The 21202-nt window shown below is 56.0% G+C and overlaps 2 protein-coding genes across 3 annotated transcripts; one reads left to right on the top strand and one right to left on the bottom strand.

Moving 5' to 3' along the window:
- Positions 1–4487: 4487 nt before the first annotated feature.
- On the bottom strand, positions 4488–7802 carry B3GALT6 (beta-1,3-galactosyltransferase 6). Its single transcript, XM_025285705.3, has one exon. The coding sequence runs from the start codon at positions 7704–7706 to the stop codon at positions 6717–6719; it is 990 nt and encodes a 329-aa protein (XP_025141490.1). The 5' UTR covers positions 7707–7802; the 3' UTR covers positions 4488–6716.
- Positions 7803–7855: 53 nt separating this feature from the next.
- Positions 7856–21136, top strand: SDF4 (stromal cell derived factor 4). 2 transcript variants are annotated; one of them, XM_006066967.4, is made up of 7 exons: positions 7856–8001; positions 10897–11249; positions 13191–13327; positions 13617–13730; positions 19341–19499; positions 19699–19874; positions 20597–21136. In XM_006066967.4, exons 2-7 carry the CDS (start codon positions 10945–10947, stop codon positions 20771–20773), a joined length of 1068 nt encoding a protein of 355 aa, XP_006067029.3. In that variant the 5' UTR covers positions 7856–8001; positions 10897–10944; the 3' UTR covers positions 20774–21136. The 2 variants fall into 2 exon arrangements, with proteins under 2 accessions (XP_006067029.3, XP_006067030.3); XM_006066968.4 differs by lacking the exon at positions 7856–8001 and adding an exon at positions 8642–8841.
- The last annotated feature ends 66 nt before the right edge of the window (positions 21137–21202 follow it).

The following is a 21202-nucleotide window of genomic DNA, read 5'->3' as shown; positions in this document are numbered from 1 at the left end:
AGGCGGGGTCAGGCCCTGGGTCAGCAGGAGGTGGGCGCTGGACCGAGACCGGCCCTGGCGCCCGTCCTGTGGGCAGGGCCATAGAGGTTCAGTGTTTAAGGGACAGAGTGAACCCCCGTCTAGGCTCCCATGGCCACCATGGCTCCAGGTTCCTCCCCAGCCTTGAGCATTGTCCAGCACTGCGGCCAGCAGAGCCCTGTCTGGTGGACACTGCCAACCCCAGGGGCTGTGGGCAGGGGAAGTGCCGGGACCTGGGGTCAGGGGCGATGGGGCACCAGCTGTGAGCCCAGAGCACGGTGTGGTAAGGAGGGTCCCTCCCCGCCCCAGCCAAGGCTGGCTCTTCTGGGGGCAGTGAGGGCAGATCTTGTCAGTCAGTGGGGCTCGGTGGACCCGGCCATGCCTGCCAGTGCTTGGACTGGGGGGTGTACCTATGCACAGTCTTCTGACCTGGGTGACTAAGGCTGACATCCAGAGGGGGGTCTGGCCCTAGCCCAGGTCGGAGGGTACTCGGGGTCCCTGCCCCAGCCTCACAGGAACTGCTTACCTTTCCTGATTTCACTCATTCCCTGAGTCCTGTTTGGGGGCCCCAGCAGCTGGGAGGGGCATCAGTGGAGATTCAGCTGTTGGCTGATTCCCGCCAGAGCCGGGCCCTGGGCAGAACTGGTGCTGCAGCCACAGTTCACGGGATGGGCACGAGGCCACGAGCAGGGTCTCACTGGTCACTGTGGCCCGAGCAGGGGCCTGGGCTGGCAGTCTCCCCCTCGCCTCCCGCTCTCTTCCCGTCACCCTTCTGGTGGGCTCCATGTCTGGGGAGGCTCAGGGTCATCAGAAAGGGTGGGGAAAGTTCCAGGGACCCCTGGCAGAGGAGGGAACCCGGGGACCCGGGGTGGGGGGGGTGGCCGGTGTCAGGGCTGAGGAGGGGTCTCCTGGCTGCAGTGTGGCAGTGGTGAGTAGTGCCTCCTCTGCTGGGGGTAAGGCTCTGTAAGGGTGGGAGGGTCTGGGCGGGAGAGAAGTGGAGGGCTGGGAGCCAATACTGCCATCCACAAATGGAGGAGGGTGCTGGGGGCCAGTGGGGGGAGGGGACGGGGAGAGCTGGGGGTGCATGGAGGGGGTCGATGCACACTTTCTGTGGGAGCAGAACAGAGGGTGCAGCCTAGGGGGCCCATGCTGGCCTTGGTGGGTGCCCGCAGAGGCCAGGTGATAGGTGAGTGGTCTTCCAGCTCCCAGGGCTGTTGGGACAGTGACCTCCAGGGGAGACCCAGACCTAGGAGGCTGGGTGGATGGTGGCTTTTCACCTGCTTCTTGGACTCAGAGTGGGAGAGAGATGTCAGCTCAGCCCAGAGTGTTTCTAGGGAGGGAAACCAGCCCACACCCCTCATCACGCCCCTGGGCCAGAGTGCAAGCATCAAGCAGCAACTGGATGTGATCTTGACTCTGGGTTCTCTGATGTTGGAGGCCCCGTGGGGGACTGGGCACCTGCTGTGCTTTAGGCCTGTCTGCAGCAGCTGCTGTGGGCTCCCTGGGCCCTGGATGGGCAAGAGTCAGTGGTCTCATGATGTGAATGTGTGCTTGGGGCGGGGGGCCTGAGACAAGGGTTGGATGCCCCTGTGAGACCTGTAGATAGTGGGCAGGGGACCAAGGGATGCAGGGAATGTCGGACCAGGCAGAAGAGGCATAGTCCATGGGGACGCCGGTGTGGTTGCCGTAGGCCACGTGGAGCCTGGACGTTGGAAGCCTGCCCCCAGATGGCTGGGTCTGTGCTGAGCCCTGGGAGGTGGTGAGATTGGGCCCAGCCAGCAGCTGAGCGGTCTCAGGTGTCTGCCCTGGAGTGTGCGGATGAAATCCAGGGCTCAGCAAACTCTGCGACTGAGGGTGGAGCTCCTGGCAGCCTCCCTGGACTCTGCCTTCCCCTCCCGGAGCCTCTGCTTCCTCTTCCTATGAGGACAGTTATTCTGCAGTAGGCCCCCTGCCGTACTCACCTTGGTTACACTTGCAAAGACCCTACTTCCCACTCAGGCCACTCCCAGGTCCTTGGGCTGGGACTTGAACCCATCTTCTGTGGATGCAGCGCAGCCAAGCGTGGGATCGTCCCCCCCACCCCGACCCCCCGCCGCCCACCACACACTGAAGCTGACAGGTGGAGAAGGTCTGAGGGGGGGACACATCCTAGGAAGACCACTGCGGGGGGCCAGGGTAGCCACCCAGGCTTCTCCCAAGGACCCAGCATGCCCGGCAGCACCAGCTCTGCCTCTCTGCTGGTGTCTTCTGAACAGTAGGGCCCAGCACGCAGCAGGTGAAGAGCTCCTGGTTCCCAGGATGGCTCACTTCCTGGGACAGCTCACTCCCAGGATGGCCAGGGAAGGCTTGAGACCAGTGGGAGCAGTTGTGGGTGATCTTGACAGCACCCCCCACCCCCAACCGAGGATAAGGAAGTGACATTCAAGTGAACCAGGGCTGGCGGGGGCTTGGGGCAGGAGTGAGCCTGGTGTGGAGGGCGGAGGAGGCTGCAGCCAGGAGCCCAGGAAAGAGGCCTGAGTGTGGGGTTGCCAAGGGACAGGCAGCAGGGCCAGGCACAGCCCATGATGTGCTAGCTCAGGCTGCAGGGCAGCGGCAGTGGGTCCCCAGGTGCCCTGCTGTCTTCTCCTATTACAAAATTTTTTCTCCACTTGCTGGGTGCACAGCACAGCATGCAGGATCTTAGTTTCCCTACTGGTGATGGAACCCGTGCCCTCTGCAGTGGAAGTACAGTCTTAAACACAGGACCACCAGGGAAGTCCCAGTGCTGGCTTCTACTCCAAGTGCTGGCTGGGCTGGTCCTACATTCTGGACAGGTCCCCAGCAGCCCCGCAGCTCAGTGGCTGGTTGGAGGTGAAGTGGGGGGAGGACCCCCACCCCACACGACAATGTCAGCATCTTGGGGTTGGCTGCATTGCCCCCTGCCCACATCTCCCTCCCAGGCTTCCAGCAAGGGGACATAGACTTCCAGGGTTGCAGCTCTTGAAACACCATGTGCACACGAGACTGAGGGACGTTCCCAAGGCCAGAGCTGACTGGCTACTGGGTATATCCAGCAACACCGGGATGAGTCAGGGGCCGGCCAAGCTCACAGGGATAAGAGGGCAGCTGGGCGGCCAGCTCCTCCAGCTCCAAGCTGCACATGGGCCTGTACTGCAGGGCCTGGAAGCTGGGAAGGCCAGTGCGGCGGGTGGGCACACCTCCAGCCTCACTTGAGGGGAGCCTCACCCCCTTTTTATCCTAGGGTCTCTCCTGGCAGCTGTGTCCTGGGTGAACCCCTGGCCCACTACATCCCTAGTCTTGCTCAGTCACATCAGGTGAATTCAGGCTTTGGGGGCGTCTAGAGGGGTGAGGTAGATGGGGGCCTCCAGTCATAGCTGTGTGGTGACCCAGCAGTTCAGTGCCCCAGGACTACCCTCTGTACCTGGACTGTCCTGGGGCACATGGCCTCCTCCAGGCTCTCAGGGCCCATGTTTCTCTATTTTATTAATTAATGATATTGTGTATATTTTTAAATTAGGCTTTGAGTTTTGGCTGTGTGTGCTGTGCACCACTTGAGGTGTCCTGTATCCTAAATTCCCCTGTAGAAACCAGTTCGGTGGTCTGACTTCCCACTCCCCGAAGGTCTGCTGCCTTCTGAACCTGGCCTGGCCCCAGGTCTACAGGGCACACACGCCTAGATGGCATGGACGTCATGGCAAGTGCCTCAGCAGGTGGGAGGTGCAGACCAGGAGGGCTGTCTGGGAGGGGCACTGTGGTCAGTCCACAGGCAGGGGACAGAGCCAGGGGCTACAGAGGATGAGGGCTTGGCTCCTCTGGCCGGAAGAATCTGCAGATCAGACAGCGGACAGGAGCAGAGAGGCAGAGGCCTGGAGACTCCTCCAGGTCTGTGACAGGCTGGGCTCTGTGATGTTCACATGTAGCCTGTCCATGGGCTCCAGGAAGGGGTCCTGGCCTTCAGCTCCAACGTGCTGACATCTCATCAGCCACAGTGTGGAGGATCACCATCAGCCCAGGCTGTGTTCTGAAATTTAATGTTCCAGGATGAATACAAAAGTTGTACTTTTGAAGGTCAACAACTGGCTACATACTGGCACTTTCACCGGGTTCAACTACATACTAAAAGCTCACAAGTGCCCTGCCTCCAAGACAGGTGCCTAGAGTTGTAGATTTTTTACCAAGCAGTCTTGTTCAAGTGGCAAAGACTCTGCCTGCAATGCAGGAAATTCGGGAGACACATGTTTGATCCCTGGGTCGGGAAGATCCTCTGGAGGAAGAAATGGCTACTCACTCCAGTATTCTTGCCTGGAGAATCCGATGGACAAAGGAGCCTGGTGGGCTAGTCCATGGTGTCACAGAGAGTTGGATACAACTGAGCATGCATGCACTTAGACATTGGTGCTGGGCAGGGATCTGAGTCCAGCGGCTCTGAGCTGGCCATGTGGCTTCCATGAGTTCTCCTGTCCTGAGAAACAGACATGTGTGTCCCCCAACTCCTCTGATGATCCTGAAGTTGAGACAAGACATCCCAGGACCGTCATCCCAGACGGTGAGTAGGAGCGGCGTCCTGCTGTGGTCAGCATCCCCCAGCGCCCACCTAGCAGGGGGCAGGGCCTCATCTTGCTCCCCTTGGTGTCCCCAAAACTTGGGTCCTCTCCTGAATCCTTGTCTAGCCACATGGTCAGTTCTGGAGGAAAGCCCACACCTTGTAACCAGAGCCGGGTCAGCGAGTGGGGCCCCTGTGGTCCTGAAGGCAGGAGAAGTGCATTCAGGTCACCAACCGCCAGACCATCCTTCCTTCTGGCCTGAGACCCTGAGTTCTGGATACTCTTCTACCTTTAGACGAGAATAACCAAACCTGCTGCTAAAGGCTGACTGTGCCCCAGACCAGATGCAGGCCCCAACCCCCGGCTCAGGGTGAGGCAGGGCCCCGCGATGGGGTGACAGTAGAGAGCTCATCCTGGCTCCTCCGCCATAGTGCAGTGGGAAAGTGGCCATCGGCACAGCAGCAAGAAAGCATCACCAGAACCTGACCATGCTGGCACCCGATTGCAGAATCCCAGCCTTCAGAGCCATGAGACAGCCACCCACACTGTGTGAGCTGCCTGGGCCAAGACACCCGTTCTTAAAATCCACAGCCTGAGAATCGCAGCCAAGGGGCGGGTCAGAGGCGTGTGCCCTCCGTCCAGTTCCCAGTGCCCCAGAGTAAGTTGCAGGCAGGGGGCAGCAGGGTCTGGTTACCAGACAGAATGCAGAATCCAGCCAGCTGGGGAGGGGCGTCCATCACCACTTTATTTGACTTTGGCCATGACTATTGAGCTCACTCTCCATATTTAAGGAGGAACAGTGCTAACTCATTGGAAAAGACCCTGATGCTGGGAAAGACTGAAGGCAGGAGAAGAAGGGGATGACAGAGGATGAGATGGTTGGATGGCATCACCGACTTGATGATGGACATGGGTTTGAGCAAGCTTTGGGAGTTGGTGATGGACATGGAAGCCTGGCGTGCAGCAGTCCACAGGGTCGCAAAGTCAGATACAACTGAGCAACTGCAAAACAATCTTCGGGTATGTGCAAAGGTGCTGCAAACACCTGCTGCCCCCAAGGGGATGTACCCCAGCACGGCTGTGTCAAGACTGACTTTGGGAAACCTTGTCAGTGCTTCCAGAAACACCTGCCCTGTGCAGTCATGAGGAAGGCTGAAAGAGAAGTGTTTTTAGAGAGAGGCAGTGGGGTCGCCTTCCATGAAAACGGAAGAGAGATAGATACTTTTGAATTCTTCCATGTTTCAACACTTGAGCAGCAATGGGTCTACAACTCAAGCTGGAAAAATAGATTAATCCATAAATTCCAAGTTCTGATAGAAAAGTCTTCTCTTAAATAACTTAAAACATACAGACACCCATACACGCCCAACTTAAAACTATTCAAAAGTTACAAAATTTATAAATAAATCACAGGCAAGCTCTGCATTACACGTACCACGAATTCACTCCAGACACAGACCAAAATACCATGAAAGCTGATTCACACGCAACTGACTTAAATACTAGATGATACGTGACAGACGATACCAGCAGGAGATGCAAGCGATGACCTAACTGCACAAAGTGAAGTAACTTCGATAAAAACTGTTGGGTTGCATCACACCTTGAGTCTCCAAGTGCCAGGGCCCAGTTTATGCGGTCTTGGCCCTTGGTGCAGGTGGACGGTCAGTACAGTGGCTTCAGGACATAACACTGTCCACTGCCCCAATGGGTTTGGGAATTTTTCTTCAGAGTCAGGTCCTGCAAGTTCTGCCACATCCACCCTCTGGCTCCTTGGCCCCAGCCTGGGAGAGGAAGGTAAGTGAATAGGCCCCATGGGGCTGCCTGCTGAGGATGCCCTCGTCTGATCAAATACTTGAATCGAGAAACAGGACATTTCTGCTTGGACATGATGCTGGTTCCAGACCCAGAACAAGATGCTCTCGGGTGGGCATGGACTGGTTCCTGGGCTTAGGAGTCATCCACCGCTGCGAGGCATCTGCTCGGAACCCCGTTGTCACCAGGTAAACCGGGTCCTCTTGAGGGCCAGCCTCATGCTAAGGACCATGCAGAAGCTGCCAGCTTTGCCAGTGGAAGGCCGACGGGAGGCCTTGCAACACCGCCTCGCGCGGTTGAGACCCTGGCGTCCTGTGGGTGCGCGGGCCGACTCGGCCGTCAGGGGATGCCCTCTTTCCTCTGACAGCACTGTGAGGGCGGTGCCGACCAGTCATAGACGTAGGACAGGCGCAGCTGCACCTCGCGCTTGCACAGGCGGCCCTCGTGCGTCAGCGTCCGGTGTTTCTCCAGCATGTCCTCCAGGCTCTGCTTGTGCGTCACCAGGTACTGGTTGTTGCAGCCACGGGACTTGTACTCGGTGTCAAAGCGCGGGTCGTGCTCTCGCTGCACGTCCACTGGCGCCAGCCAGGCGCCCAACGACACGTCTTCGCTGTGCCAGGCACGCAGGTACTCGCGGCTGAGGCGCAGATAGCGCACCAGGTCGGCAGAGAGCACGTAGCCGCCGCCAAGCGCGTAGGGTAGGTAGTAGTCGCACAGCTGCCAGGCGGCCTCACGCCAGCGGCCCCCGGGCCGGACACGGCCACGGCCCGAGAAGAAGCCCCAGTAGAGGCGGCGGCGGCGGGCAGGGTCGCGAGCGCGCAGTTCGGCCAGTACCGCGTCCAGGCGCGCGAATGAGTCATCGTCCGCCTTGAGCACGAACTCGAAGGCCACGTGCTCGTCTAGCCAGGCCAGCATGGCCAGCACCTTGGCCGTGAGGTTCTCGTACGCATCACGCAGCCCAGGCAGCAGCAGTAGGTCGCCGTGCTGAGCCTGCTCCCGCTCCAGGGCACGCCGTTCCTCGTCGCCCAGCCCGCTGGTGCCCACGGCGAAGCGTGCCCACACGTCCCCGGGGCCGCCGCGCCGCGCTGCCAGCCACGTGCTGCGGACCACGCTGCGCCGCTCGGCCGCCCGCGGCGCGCTGGCCACCAGTACGGCCAGGAAGGCGGCGGCGCGCGCCGGGCCGACGGGCGCCGGTGCGGCGGGGCCGGAGAGCGCGGAGTCGGGAGGCGCGGCGCAGCGCGCCAGGTAGAGCAGCGCGACGCCGCCCATTGCCAGGCCGCCCAGGCCCAGCGCCGTCCGGTGCCGCCACGCGCGCCGCAGCAGCTTCATTGCTCGGGGAGCGCCGCGGACCGAGGCCGCGCGTGGGGCCGCGCCGCGCCGCCGGGCTACGTGGATCCCCGCGCTGTTTTCATTGGCCGCCCCGGAAAGCTGTGAGGCCGCTTCCGCCCAGGGAAAAGATGGCTGCGCGGGCGTCGGCGTGGGGAGGTCGCGCCGCTCGCACCGCCCCCCACCCGACCCGCCTCTTCCCGGAAGAAAGATGGCTGCGGCCTAAGCGGAGGCCCGTTGGAGGCGTAGCGGGCGCTCAGGCCGCTCTCGCGGATCCTGGGTGAGGGGAGGGAGGCCGGTGAGTGAGGGCCGCAGGGCGTGACAGCCCCCGCCCGGCCCCGGGGCGGCGGGAAGGGGGCGCGCAGGCCGACTGGGCCTCGGCGGCCCGCAGCTACCGCCGACCGCGCCCCTCGGATGCCTGGGTCGGGGGTCGGTGGAGCGGGGTCAGGGGTCGCGGCCCCGCCGTGCTGGGGGTAGGGAGCATCCGATCCGCCTGAAGCCTGGCACACCCGGCTCGGCCTGGGCCAGTCGTTGCCAACACCGTGTGCGACTTCTGAAGCCTGGGACGGATCTATTAAAAAAAACCGTTTGCGTTTTAACGACGATGGTCTTAGCTGTTAAACAGAGTGGGCCCCAGGGGTGTTCAGGAGCCCAGGGTGGGTCCCCCAGTCTGTAGGGCAGCCCCTGCTCTGAAATCCCTTCACCTGGGGCAGGAGAGAAGTGAGCGACTGACTCTTGTGCTCAACAAGGTGCAAAACAAGGTGTTGTGAACCAAGAGGAGGACGTCTACCGAATCTCCTGATACCTACCTGGTCATTTACGCTTTGTAAATGCAAAATATCAAGTAAATAACACCCCGTGTACGACCATCAAGATAAAGCAGAGTCTGGGATTGACTGTTCTTTCCAGAAGTGAAGTCCAGTCTGTTTGGACAGGACACCTGTGTGTTTATGGCCATGAGTCACGAGGGCGGTGTTTAGGTTAGGAGGAAGTTGTCTTGGTTTGCTCAGGAATTCCGGAAACGTACAGACGGAGGAGTGGAAAGGCCTGCTGCGTGGACAGTGCTCTCAGAGGGGGACAAACTGCAATTCCAGAAGACGCGGTTGAGGGCACAGTGGCAGCACAGGGTGCACAGCTGGTGGGTTCTGGTGAGGAGGGTTCAGGTCCTCTCAAACATGGAAAGAGGGACGTAAGGCTGCCTGTCCGTTTCCCCTCCAAGGAATGAGCCAGCTGAGCCAGGAGAGCAGGATCTTGTCCAGGGGTCCAGGTAGCACCTGGGCCCAGAGAACATGAAACCAACAGACACGTTTTTAGTAAGTGGAGGTTCTATCTGGGGCAGAAAGAATTCAGTGATCCCCAGGGTGACAGGTGAGGAAAGAGTTTATAGTGTAAGACATTTATTAGAGATACAAGCAGGTAGGCAAGGGGACTCTGCCCCGAGAATTAAGCTACTACATTTTTATAGCCAAAGGACAGTGGGGAGGGAGAGAAGACGATCTTTTTCCTCATTCTTGAGTAGACGCCACTCCATCATCAGCTCCTCCTCCATGTTGGGTGGGGACCTTCTTGTTCCTAGCTGGTCAAACTGTCTTGTCCCTGTGTGGTTACGCTGTCCTGTCCCCACGTGATCAAACTGTCCTATCCCTGCCTGGTTAAGCTGCCCTGTCCCCCATGGTCACACTGCCCTGTCCCCGCATGGTCAAACTGGGGCTGTCCTTGTGCAGTGGGACTGAGTAAAAAGGTGGTAACTTAAGTATGGTAAATCATCTCAGGTTTCAGTATAATGTGACCTTTCTCTTATATTTTTGTTTATGGTGAGCACAGAGTAGCTTGTCCTAGGAATCATTAACTTCTTGACCTTGCCAGGCAGGATGTGGGTCTTATTTCACCATTGTTTTATTGCTTTGGGGCATGTCTTGTGCTTCTGTTGCACGGTTTTGTTGCTGAGCAAGACTGCTTGGTTTTGTGGTTAGGCAGACCTGTTCTCTTGAGTGATCATTAACTTACAGGGGTCTCCCATACTTTTTCGTTTACTTGTGATACCTTAGTGGGATTAACTGTTTAATTACCTGCTTTGTCTCTTTATCTGCCCTCGTCAGAGTGACGTGCAGAGGTGTCCCCCTGCCAGGGGAGCTGTTAGCCAGGAGCACATAGGACAGAAAAGAGGCATCAGAGAAGCAAGTGTCTGCCAGCCAGGGAGAGCCTGTGGCCCTGGCCTCCGTCATGCTGAGGCCAGCACAGGGGTCTCCTTGATCAGGTGATGGGCACTGTGGTTCAGGAACCCTTTGTGCCTCAGCTTGGCTGCCAACGGCACACTGGCTTGGGGAGCTTCCCTCTGCTGCTCCCTTGCAAGCCTGCTGGAGGGGGCCTCTGAGGCACCTGGAAGGGCCAGAAGATGTTTGCCTGGTGGACAGGCTCCAAGAGGAACACGTTGAGGGGCACGGAGTCCTGCGGTGGGAGGGACCCTGGAGCAAGGACGTGTGTGTATTATGTGTGCGTGTGAGCACATGTAAGTGTATGTGTGTAGGTATGTATGTATGTGTGCGCGCATGTGTATATGCTCACAGGTGCACTTGTGCACGCCTCATGTGCATGCACATGCTGTGTTTACGTGTGAACGTGTGTGTACATGGAGATGGCGAGTGGGAGGGGTGGCTCCCTGCCTGGTGGTTTGGGTTCTGTTGGCCCCAGGTGTCACAGAGCCTTGGGGCAGGAGCCTGAGGCTGAGGAGCTCTGGTGCCTTAGTTCTGGTCCCGGGGCTTGAGTGCTGAGCTAGCATCTGGAGTGTGAGTTGTGGCTCTGGGGTCAGCTTCTTTGCCAGCAAGTTGAGACTGACTGCTGGGCACTGGGCTGTGGGCCTGAGAGGGGACAGGGCTAGCGATGCAGGGTGTACCTCGGGAAGGGAGTAGGAACTGAAGAAAAGGGAAAACAGGACATCCAGCATGGGCCCTGGAAACTGAGGACTTGTATTTCGTGTTACCAAGTAAGCACCTCTTTAGCCAAGCATTTGCTGGGACGGGCTCTGGATCCTCCTGTAAACCTTGAAGGGCTAGTCGGGGCCCGGCCGCCTCAGGCTCTTGGCCGCAGGCAGCTGTGCTGGACGAGCTGCAGGGCCTCCTGCAGTGCCTGAGGTGGTGGGTGGCTGTGGTCACCACCTCCCCGCTTCCTCACCCACCCCCCTCTCTCTCCGCAGCTCCTGGCCACGCTTGCAGCCTGTCCCGCAGCGCAGACCCCGGCGGCCATGGCCTCCAAGCAGGCTCCCCTCTGTGGCCTGGCTCCTTGCTGCCTCTGGCTCCTGGGTGTTGTCCTTCTGATGAATGCGTCCGCCCGGCCTGCCAACCACTCGTCTGCTCGAGAGAGAGCAGGCAATAGGGAGGAAAACGAGATCCTGCCCCCGGACCACCTGAATGGGGTGAAGCTGGAGATGGATGGGCACCTCAACAAAGATTTCCACCAGGAGGTCTTCCTGGGCAAGGACATGGATGACTTTGAGGAGGACGCAGAGCCTCGAAAGAGCCGGAGGAAGCTGATGGTCATCTTCTCCAAGTAGGTGTCAGTGGGAGCTGCGGGGGGCATGGGAGTGGCTGGCCTCAGCCCCTCTGTTGGTCCCCCCCTGGTTTTGCACCAAGTCCCCACTTGGTGCCGTGTTGTGGAGGTGGAGCCCTAACATGTGCTCTTGGGAAGTTGGCAGCATTTGAACCATGGATGTGCAGCCCTGAGCTGCGCACTGTGCCCACCCAGGGGTGGGAGTGGGGTTCAGGTCATGGGGAACCCCCCAGGTTGTGGGGAAATGCAGAAACTGGCCTCTAAGGGACGGGGTATCCTGGGGCTGACCAGATGTGCTCGAGCCCTGTCCGTCCACACTGTACATTTTTGTTATACATCCTGTGTCTGGCGGGGTTGTTGTGTGGTGGGGCGTGTCTAGCCTGCATTTACCTTCTTGCTCAGACTCCCCACACACCCGTGTCTCCCATGTGGGGCCCCTTGTTTTTGGCATATGTCAACTGCTGTCTCCTCGCCTGTCCCTGCCCGGACCAGAGCAAACAAGAAGTCTCAGGACCTAGTTTTGAGCAAGCAGAAGAAATGTTGCCACAGCACTTCTTAAGCAAGGTTTTTATTTTGGGAGCAGTTTTAGATTTACAGAAAAGTTGCAAACCGAGGCACATTTGTGGAAACTAAAACACGATAGCACTCCCCGTTACTGTTCCCGCTACTCCAGGCTTCAGGTCACATGCTGCCCCAGGGTCCTCCTTCTGCCCTGGATCCCATCCAGGATCCTACCTTTTCATGGCCTTGACAGCTATGAGGAGGACTCCTCAGGTGTTTGTAGCATGTCCCTGATTTGGGGTTTGTCTGCTGTGTTTTCTCCTGGTTGGACAGGGATTGTGGGTTTTTGGAAAGAAGATCCCAGAAGTGAGGTGGCTCTCTTGTCACATCACATCAGGGCACGGACGTTTGCACGACATCATGGGGGCCGTCAGCCTGGTCACCTGGCTCAGGTGGTGTCTGCCAAGGAGAGTTGCAGTCTCTTTGGCAGTCTGCGGTCTCTTTGGCAGCCACTCAAGGAGAGGCAGCCCACCCTGCTGGGGGTGGGAGCTAAGCTCAGGGAAGACCCACCGTGTAGTCTGGAATTCCATGAGGAGGACGGACTTGTGGGTGTGTGTCTGCACTCTAGAGGGGACCCAGCTCCGTGCTGTTTGTCTGGCTACTTCCCTGTTCCAGCCTTGGCTGCTCATCTGTTCCAGCCTTGGCCACCAGGACGTCATCAACCCCCAGCTCCTTGTTTTGAGCACTTCCTCCCTTCCTCACACTGCCAGCCACTCGAGCTTCACTTCCTCATGTAATGTTCCTGTCGCAGTTCTGCAAGGAGCGCTAGTTTATTTCTTTGGAGAGTGGGATTTAGAGATGAGGAACCAGGCAGGGGGTGTGGGCATTGCTGCTGGGGTGTCACTGCTTGTAGTCCTCTCCATGGACTTGATAACATATCTGTGCATGCTAACCTATATGTACATTTGTGTGCACCAACTCACACATGCGTGTGTGTTCTGACCCATGTCCATGGATGTGCATTAGCCATGTACACACTCACATCTGCACACCTCTTGACACACCTGCATCTACAGCTGTTTCTTTGTCTTCCTGGCTGTATCTGTGTGTCAACTTGACTTTCCTCTGGTGTCTGAAATCCAGTCCTGTTGCTGGGGCTCATCGGGCTTGCATCCCAAGTGTATGGTCCAAAAAACTGGGTTGATAAGTCTCCCCATCCTATAGCAAGGTGGTCCCAAGACTGATGGTGTAGGGCCAGGCACACTGCCCAGCATGCTCCCTAATCCCCCCATATCTACTCAGCCTTTCCTGTGTGCCCATCGGGTGGAGTGTGTTACTGTTGGTGGTGGTTTCATTCTATCTGTGGAGCCTCTCTGGCCGTCCTTCTTCTGTCTGTCGGGGTCCTGGAGGCCTTGTCTGACACAGCCTGTGGGCCCGCAGGGTGGATTTGAATACCGACAGGAGGATCAGCGCCAAGGAGATGCAGAAGTGGATCATGCAGAAGACGGCTGAGCACTTCCAGGAGGCTGTTGCCGAGAGCAGGGCACACTTCCGAGCCGTGGACCCCGATGGTGACGGTATGGGCAGCCCATGGCCTGACCCTGAGGGGCCTGAGGCTGCCGGCAGAGGACAGCTCATGGGCAGGAGTGGGGCTCCAGGACGAGGTCGGGGGTGGCCACTGGCTGTGCAGATGAGGATCCCACAGCTGGGCTCAGGGATGAAACTTGAAGCTGGCACTTTGCTGCTTCTGCCTCTATAGCTGCCCGTGACACAAGGATTTTTGACCAATGGCTTAAAATAACTAAAATTCTCTTTTTAAAAAAGGTTCCTTGTTAAAGTTCCTAACAGGTTGGTCTGCTCTTTCAGGTCACGTATCTTGGGATGAGTACAAGGTGAAGTTTTTGGCGACCAAAGGCCACAATGAGAGAGAAGTTGCTGAAAAGATAAAGAATAAGTGGGACCTGAACATCGATGAGGAGAGTGAGTGCTTGGCTCCCACAGCTGGCATAGCGCCGAGACAGTGCAGGTGCCGGGCGGGGCGTGGGTGAGATGTGGCCACAGCCCGTGTTCCTGCAGGGCCTTTAGGCAGAGCCTCCAGGACCCTCAGGCATGGTGCGGGGGAGGCGCAGGGACAGACGGCAGCCTCTAGTGGCTTGAGCTCTGGGGAGGAGGTGGCAGAGGTACCAGAGCACTGGGAAGCGGGTCTTGGCCGGGACTAGTCCTTAGCCCTGGATGAGGTCTGACCCTGAGAGTCAGTGAGGTTGTGGGGGCGCTTGCCCACGGTGCCTGGCGACCATGGTACTGAGTGTGGCGAGAGATGTAACTCTCCCCTTAGCTTTTCAGAGAAGTTCCTCTAAAAACCTGTCTCACTGATACACAATTTGAAGCCTGTTAGCTGAGTTCTGAAGCAGCACTGAAGCATTCTTTTTTTTTTTTGAGGATAAAAAGGAGCTATTTATTTGTTAATGAAAAGAAAAATAGGTGAAAGATATGAACAGATATTTTACCAAGAAGACATACAGATGGCAAATAAACCATGTGGAAAAAGAAAGATAAACATTATAATTCTTTGCTGCTGCTGCTGCTGCTAAGTTGCTTCAGTTGTGTCCGACTCTGTGTGACCCCAGAGACGGCAGCCCACCAGGCTCCCCGTCCCTGGGATTCTCCAGGCAAGAACACTGGAGTGGGTTGCCCTTTCCTTCTCCAGTGCATGAAAGTGAAAAGTGAAAGCGAAGTCGTTCAGTCATGTCCAACTCTTTGTGACCCCATGGACTGCAGCCTACCAGGCTCCTCCGTCCATGGGATTTTCCAGGCAAGGGTACTGGAGTGGGGTGCCATTGCCTTCTCCGTGAAGCAGCACTGAAGCATTCTTAGGACCTTTAGTGGTTGCTATGTTCAGCGCTGCCCTCCCATCCCTCCCTGGGGGTTTGTTCGAAGCCAGGTGTTGGGTTCAGCTCGATGGACATTATCAGAGCGTAGCGCGCCACCTGTGGTCTCCTGTTCGGTCTTTCCTCGGCACGTCATCCCCGCCGTTGTCATCCAGTGTGTTGTCTTCTCTTGGTGGACTTTCTCTGGCATGTTCCTGAGATGTCCCCCGTTTGTCTTGTATCCACCTGGCCATCGGGGTCGAGTGTATCATGGCCTCCCGCAGGTGTCTGTGGCCCTGCCTGCCTCTGCTTTGTGAGGGCCACTGCTGCTGTGTTCTGTATTTGTATTCGCACTGTGGGCACCACTGTTCTTTGTCAGGGTTGGTGTTTCTAGGACTGGACTCCCTTCTTTGCCACTGAGTGTGTGATCCATGCCTCTTTCTGTTTGCACTTGCTCTTTTTTTTTTTTTTTTAAGGTTTATTGTTATTATTTTAAAATACTTGGCTGTGCCGGGTCTTGGTTGCAGCACATGGGGATCTTTGATCTTTGCTGTGACTTGCAAGATCTTTTGTTGTAGCATCTGGGATCTGGTTCTCCCACCAGAGATCAATCCCAGGCCCCCTGCATTGGGAGCACAGAGTCGTAGCCACTGGACCAGGGAAGTTCCTCTTTAGTTTCTAATTCCCAGTTCCACTTGTTCTTGCTGATGTGTAGGAAAGTGACTGGCTTCTCTGTCTGCCTTCCATCCTGCAGCCTTGCTGTACTGGCTCAGTGGTTCCAGGAGTTTCTTGTCTAGTTTTTGTGGTTTTCTTCACAGGCAGTTGTGACATTGTTGAACAAAGATAGTGTATTTCCTCTTTGCCAGTCATTGTCCCTTTTATTCCTTTTCTTGTCCTAATGCATCAGGACTTCCAGTACAGTGTTGAAAAGCAGTGGTGAGAAGGACCATCCTTGCCTTAAATCTGATGTTAGTGGGAAAGCTTTGAGTTTCTCACCATTAATTATTAGTATGATCTTAGCTGTAGAGTTTTTGTGGATGTTCTTTATGAAGGTGATGAGTCCCCTCTGTTCCTAGTCTACTGAGAGTGTTCATGAATGGATTTTGTCATATGCTTTTTGCATTGTCATTGTTGTTCAGTTGCTAAGTCGTGTCTGACCCTTTGCGACCCCATAGATTGGTGCACACCAGGCTTCCCTGTGCTTCACTGTCTCCCGGAGCATGCTTAAACTCATGTCCATAGAGTCCATGATGCCATCCAACCAACTCATCCTCTGTCACCCTCCTTCTCTTGCCCTCAGTTTTTCCCAGCATCAGGGTCTTTCCCAGTGTGTCAGCTCTTTGCATCAAGTGGCCCAAGTATTGGCGCTTTGGCATCAGTCCTTCCAATGAATTTTCAGGGTTGATTTCCTTTAGGATTGACTGGTTTGATCTGCTTGCTGTCCAAGGGACTCTCAAGAGGCTTCTCCAACACCATAATTCAAAAGCATCAATTCTTTGGCGCTCAGCCTTCTTTATGGTCCAACTCTCATATCCATACACAACTACTGGAAAAACCATAGCTTTGACTATATGGACCTTTGTTGGCAAAGTAATGTTTCTGCTTTTTAATATGCTGTTTAGGTTTGTCATAGTTTTTCTTCCGAGGAGCAAACATCTTTTAATTTTGTGGCTACAGTCACTGTCCACAGTGATTTTGGAGCCCAGGAAAACAAAATCTGCCACTGTTTCCACTGTTTCCCCAGCTATTTGCCATGAAGTGATGGGACTGGATGCCAGGATCTTAGTTTTTTGAATGTTGAGTTTTAAGCCATCTTTTTCACTCTCCTCTTTCACTCTCATCAAGAGGCTCTTCAGTTCCTTTTTACTTTCTGCCCTTAGAGTGGTATCATCTGCATATTGGAGGTTGTTGATATTTCTTTTGGCAATCTTGATTCCAGCTTGTGATTCATCCAGCCTGGCATTTCTCATGATGTATCTTCCATAGAAGTTAAATAAGCAGGGTGACAATATACAGCCTTGACGTACTCCTTTCCCAATTTGGAACCAGTCTGTTGGTCCATGTCCGGTTCTAACTGTTGCTTCTTGATATGTGTACAGGTTTCTCAGCAGTCAGGTAAGGTGGTCTGGTATTCCCATCTTTATAAGAATTTTCCAGTTTATTGTGATCCACATAGTCAAAGGCTTTGGGGTAGTCAATGAAGCAGAAGTAGATATTTCTCTGGAATTCTTTTGCTTTTTCTATGATCCAGCAGCTGTTGGCAATTTGATCTCTGGTTCTTCTGCCTTTTTAAAATTTAGCTTGTACACCTGGAAGTTCTTGGTTCACATACTGTTGAAGCCTAGCTTGAAGGATTTCGAGTGTAATTGTGCGGTAGTTTGAACATTCTTTGGCATTGCCCTTCGTTGGGATTGGAATGGAAACTGACCTTTTCAAGTCCTGTGGGCACTGCTGAGTTTTCCAAATTTGCTGGCATCTATTGATAGGATTGGAGAAGGCAGTGGCACCCCACTCCAGTACTCTTGCCTGGAAAATCCCGTGGGCAGAGGAGCTTGGTGGGCTACAGTCCATGGGGTTGCTAGGAGTCGGATACGACTGAGCGACTTCACTTTCACTTTTCACTTTCATGCATTGGAAAAGGAAATGGCAACCCACTCCAGTGTTCTTGCCTGGAGGATCCCAGGGATGGGGGAGCCTGGTGGGCTGCCATCTATGGGGTCGCACAGAGTCAGACATGACTGAAGCGGCTTAGCAGCAGCAGCAGCATTGATAGGATCATGTGATTTTTCTTCATTAGCCTGTTGATGTGAATATCAATTGAGTTTCAGATGTTGAACCAACCTTGCCTATCGGGGATAAATCTGACTTGGATTGTAATCTTTGTGTGCATTGTTGGGTTTGATCTGCTAATATGTTGTTGAGTGTTTTGCATTTGTATTCATGTGAAGTCTGGTCTGTAGATTTCTTTTCTTGTTGTGTGCTTTCTAAAACGTTTGTTGTTAGGACCTCATAGAGTGAGTCAAAAAGTGTTCCCTCTGCTCTCTTTTGGAAGAGGTTGTGGAGATTGATGTGGCTTCCTCCTCACATCTTTTGTAGAATTCACCTGTGAACTGCCCTTGAGGCTTGGTCTTTCCAAAGCATTTTTTTTTTTCACGGGCTACATGAAGTTTAGCTTTATTTTGTGAGCCAGTCTGTCTTTGTAATACATGAGATAAGCTCATTACTGTTTCTATTTCTTTTTTTCCCTTTCATCTTTCCATCTGCTGATGTAGGGTTTAGAGACCTCGCTTTCCTTTTATCAGCAGTCATATGACCCCACATGGCTGCCTGACAGGTGTGAAGGGGGTGCCCAGCTTTGCAGGTGTGCCCATGAGGGCTGCTTGTTGTGGGCAGGGGTTTGTATCTTATAGCTTTACTTTTTCCTGCTCATATGGATGACACCCGTTTAACTTAACAGAGAACAAGTTGAGAGCGTTTCAGCCTGTTCCTGGGTGGAATAGATGCCCCCTTCCTGTGCAGGTGATGCCACCCAGGATTTTGGTTCTGCTGTTTTTTTTAAACCTTATTTTCTTCCTATTTTTATATGTCTCCATTTTGTGTTTCCATTGTTTTCCTGTGGTTCAGACAGTCCCCTGAAGGTGTCCTTTAGAGGTGGCTGGGGGCCTGGTCCTCCTGCTAGCATTGGAGATTTGGCGCTGGCTTCTCAGGCAGCTGCCAGTCATCTCTGCCTGGTTGTCCTCAGTGCCCTTTCCCTGAGGTGTGTGTGGGTCGGGATGTGTCCTTCCTGGATCTAGAAGTTGTGGAGTCTCTGTCTGCACAGCCCTCAGCTGACTCCCCTGTGCTTGTGTGTCTAGGCGGGGGTGTGCAGATCTGGGGATCAGAAGTGAAGAGCAGAGTCGGGGTGCCCGGAGGCCCTAGAGTGCGTCGGGGGAGGGCTGAGTGGTGAGCCCCTGTGGGTCCCCAAGGCTGCTGTCCCAGTGCACCCAGACGGGCTCCCTCCAGGCCTCCAGCCGGTGCTGCCAGGTCCCTGCTCCTGGCCACTGTTCTCCAGTCTCTGTCTCCTCCTGCATGAGGACACCTGAGCTGAGGGCCCACCTGAATCCCAGTGGTCTCACCTTAAGACCTTCACCAATTATGTCGGCAAAGACCTTCTTTCCAAATCAGATCTCGTTTGCAGGCTTTGGGTGTAGTCTGCTTGCTTTTCCCCCTCCCCCGCTGGACATGCAGATCATTGCCGACCACTGGCCCCCAGGGTCCCCGCTCCCTGCATTGGGCCTTCTCATGGCAGGGGGAGTGAGTGTCGCTTGGGGGACACATGACTCATTTCTGGAGATTGGGTTTTCCTTCAGAGCACTGCCCAGTGAACAGGAGGAAACGGAAGGGAATCAAGCTGTGCCTTTGTTCCTGCAGAGCTGGCGGCCCACTGCAGTTGTTCCATTGCCCAGGAGCGAGTAGGGGTGGGGCTGCATTGGGGTGGGGGGTCTGTGTCTGAAGGGGTCTATGTCCGGGTTGGAGGGCCTGTTTAGTTGAGAGTTTGCATCTGCGTCTTGGGGCCCTGGGCATCTGTTCTCTGGGGGCTGAGTTCCCCTCTGAGGGCCAAGTCCTTGTCCCAGCACCTCTGTGTCCTGAGCTGCCCCCTTCTCTTGGGCTGTGCATCTCAGAACTTTCCAGATGTCCGCAGTGGTCCTGTGTGCCTGGGTCCTCACGGACACACCTCTCTCAGCACAGGAAGTCCTGGAGAACCTCAAAGACCGCTGGTATCAGGCGGACAATCCGCCCCCGGACCTGCTGCTGACGGAGAGCGAGTTCCTGTCGTTCCTGCACCCTGAGCACAGCCGCGGCATGCTGCAGTTCATGGTCAAGGAGATCATCCGGGACCTGGGTGAGGCCTGGCCGCGGAGGTCAGCCTGGGCTGGTCCTAGACTGGGTGGCCTGGGGGACTGTGTGCTCGCTGTTCTCGGTCACGCGGGAGACCACAGACTGAAAACCTGGTGGCAAAGCCCTATTCGTTGAGTTTCTCCCGAGTGGCCTTGGTGGTCCTGTGCCCACTGGAGTCTGACATCTGCCCTCCTGTCCCACAGACCAGGATGGTGACAAGAAGCTCTCGCTGTCTGAGTTCATCTCTCTGCCCGTGGGCACCGTGGAGAACCAGCAGGGCCAAGATGTTGACGACAGCTGGGTGCGGGATAGGAAGAGAGAGTTCGAGGAGCTGATTGACGCCAACCACGATGGGATTGTGACCATGGCGGAGCTGGAGGTGCGTGCAGGGCCATCCTGTGCTGGGAGGCGGAGTTGGTCTGGCTGTGGCTGGGCACTGGTCAGGGGAACTGGAGCCTCTGAGCTGGGCTGTGCAGCCGATGTCATGGGCTCCCCTTCTTGGGCCCGGGTGTGCTGTCCCCCATGGGGAGTCTGGCCAGACTCTGGAGCAGGAGGGCTGTGCACAGGCTGGACCCACTGCCTGCCCATCAGTGTCTTCGCTGGTGTCGTGTTAGGTGCTGCATGGGCTTGTTTCCTCCCGTGGCTGGATGAGTCATTGCATTTTATTCCAGAATCCCCTGACCCCTGCTCATAGCTGGCAGGATGTCTGGTTTGGGAACTCCTGCCCATCAGCACTGCCGTCCTGGCAGTTGGTGTGCATGTGCCCTGCGCCGGGGCTTCCCTTCCCCCTGCCTTTCTGTGACTGGACACCCTGATATGGGCAGGGAGGTGCCCACACAGGTGGAGGCTACCTGGCCCTGAGCCACTTCCAGCCTGGTGCCCGCCTTCCAGAACAGGCCCACCTCCTTGCTCCGCAGCTTCCATCCTACCAGCCAATGGGTGTTACAGACCAGGCTCTGCCTACTGTAGCCAAGGCGCAGGTGCCCCATGAGTGCAGGGTGTCCTCAGGGGGGACTTGGCTGGGTGTGGCCTGAACATGAAGAGATGCCTCTGGCCTGGAGGGGTTTGGGGTGCGTCGGGGCTGAGCCGCTGCCCTTGCAGGACTACATGGACCCCATGAACGAGTTCAGCGCCCTCAATGAGGCCAAGCAGATGATTGCTATCGCTGATGAGAACCAGAATCACTACCTGGAGCCCGAGGAGGTGCTCAAGTACAGTGAGTTCTTCACGGGCAGCAAGCTGGTGGACTATGCCCGCAGCGTGCACGAGGAGTTCTGAGCCACCACTGCGCCCCCCGCCCCCTTCCTGCCCCCGCAGCACCCCGCGGGCTGCCCGCACCCTGATTCCAGTGTAATCGCTGCATCTCACTTCTGAGAACTCAGAGCCCCGCTGCCGGAGGCACTGACCACATCAGGGCGGCAGGCTCCCCCACCGTGGGAAACAACGAAGCTCCTGCCGTTCCCTCGAAAACTGAAAGGTGAAGCTTTGCTGGAAACCGGCAGCCAGTGGCCGAGGTGGGGCGGGGTGCTGGGTGGGGCTGTGAGAGCCGCCGGCCCATGGCCTTCAGTCTCTGAGGAGCATGAATATTGGTGACAGGAATCACATTAATTTACTTTAAAATATAGTTGCCTTTTTCTCTCAGCTTCATTTTTTTGATGGGAAAAAAAACCACGTAGACAATTACTTGGGATGTTTGTGGCCAGGCAG

Source organism: Bubalus bubalis, chromosome 5 (assembly GCF_019923935.1).
Source record: "Bubalus bubalis isolate 160015118507 breed Murrah chromosome 5, NDDB_SH_1, whole genome shotgun sequence".
Classification (NCBI taxonomy): domain Eukaryota; kingdom Metazoa; phylum Chordata; class Mammalia; order Artiodactyla; family Bovidae; genus Bubalus; species Bubalus bubalis.
This window is presented reverse-complemented; position numbering and strand designations above follow the sequence as displayed.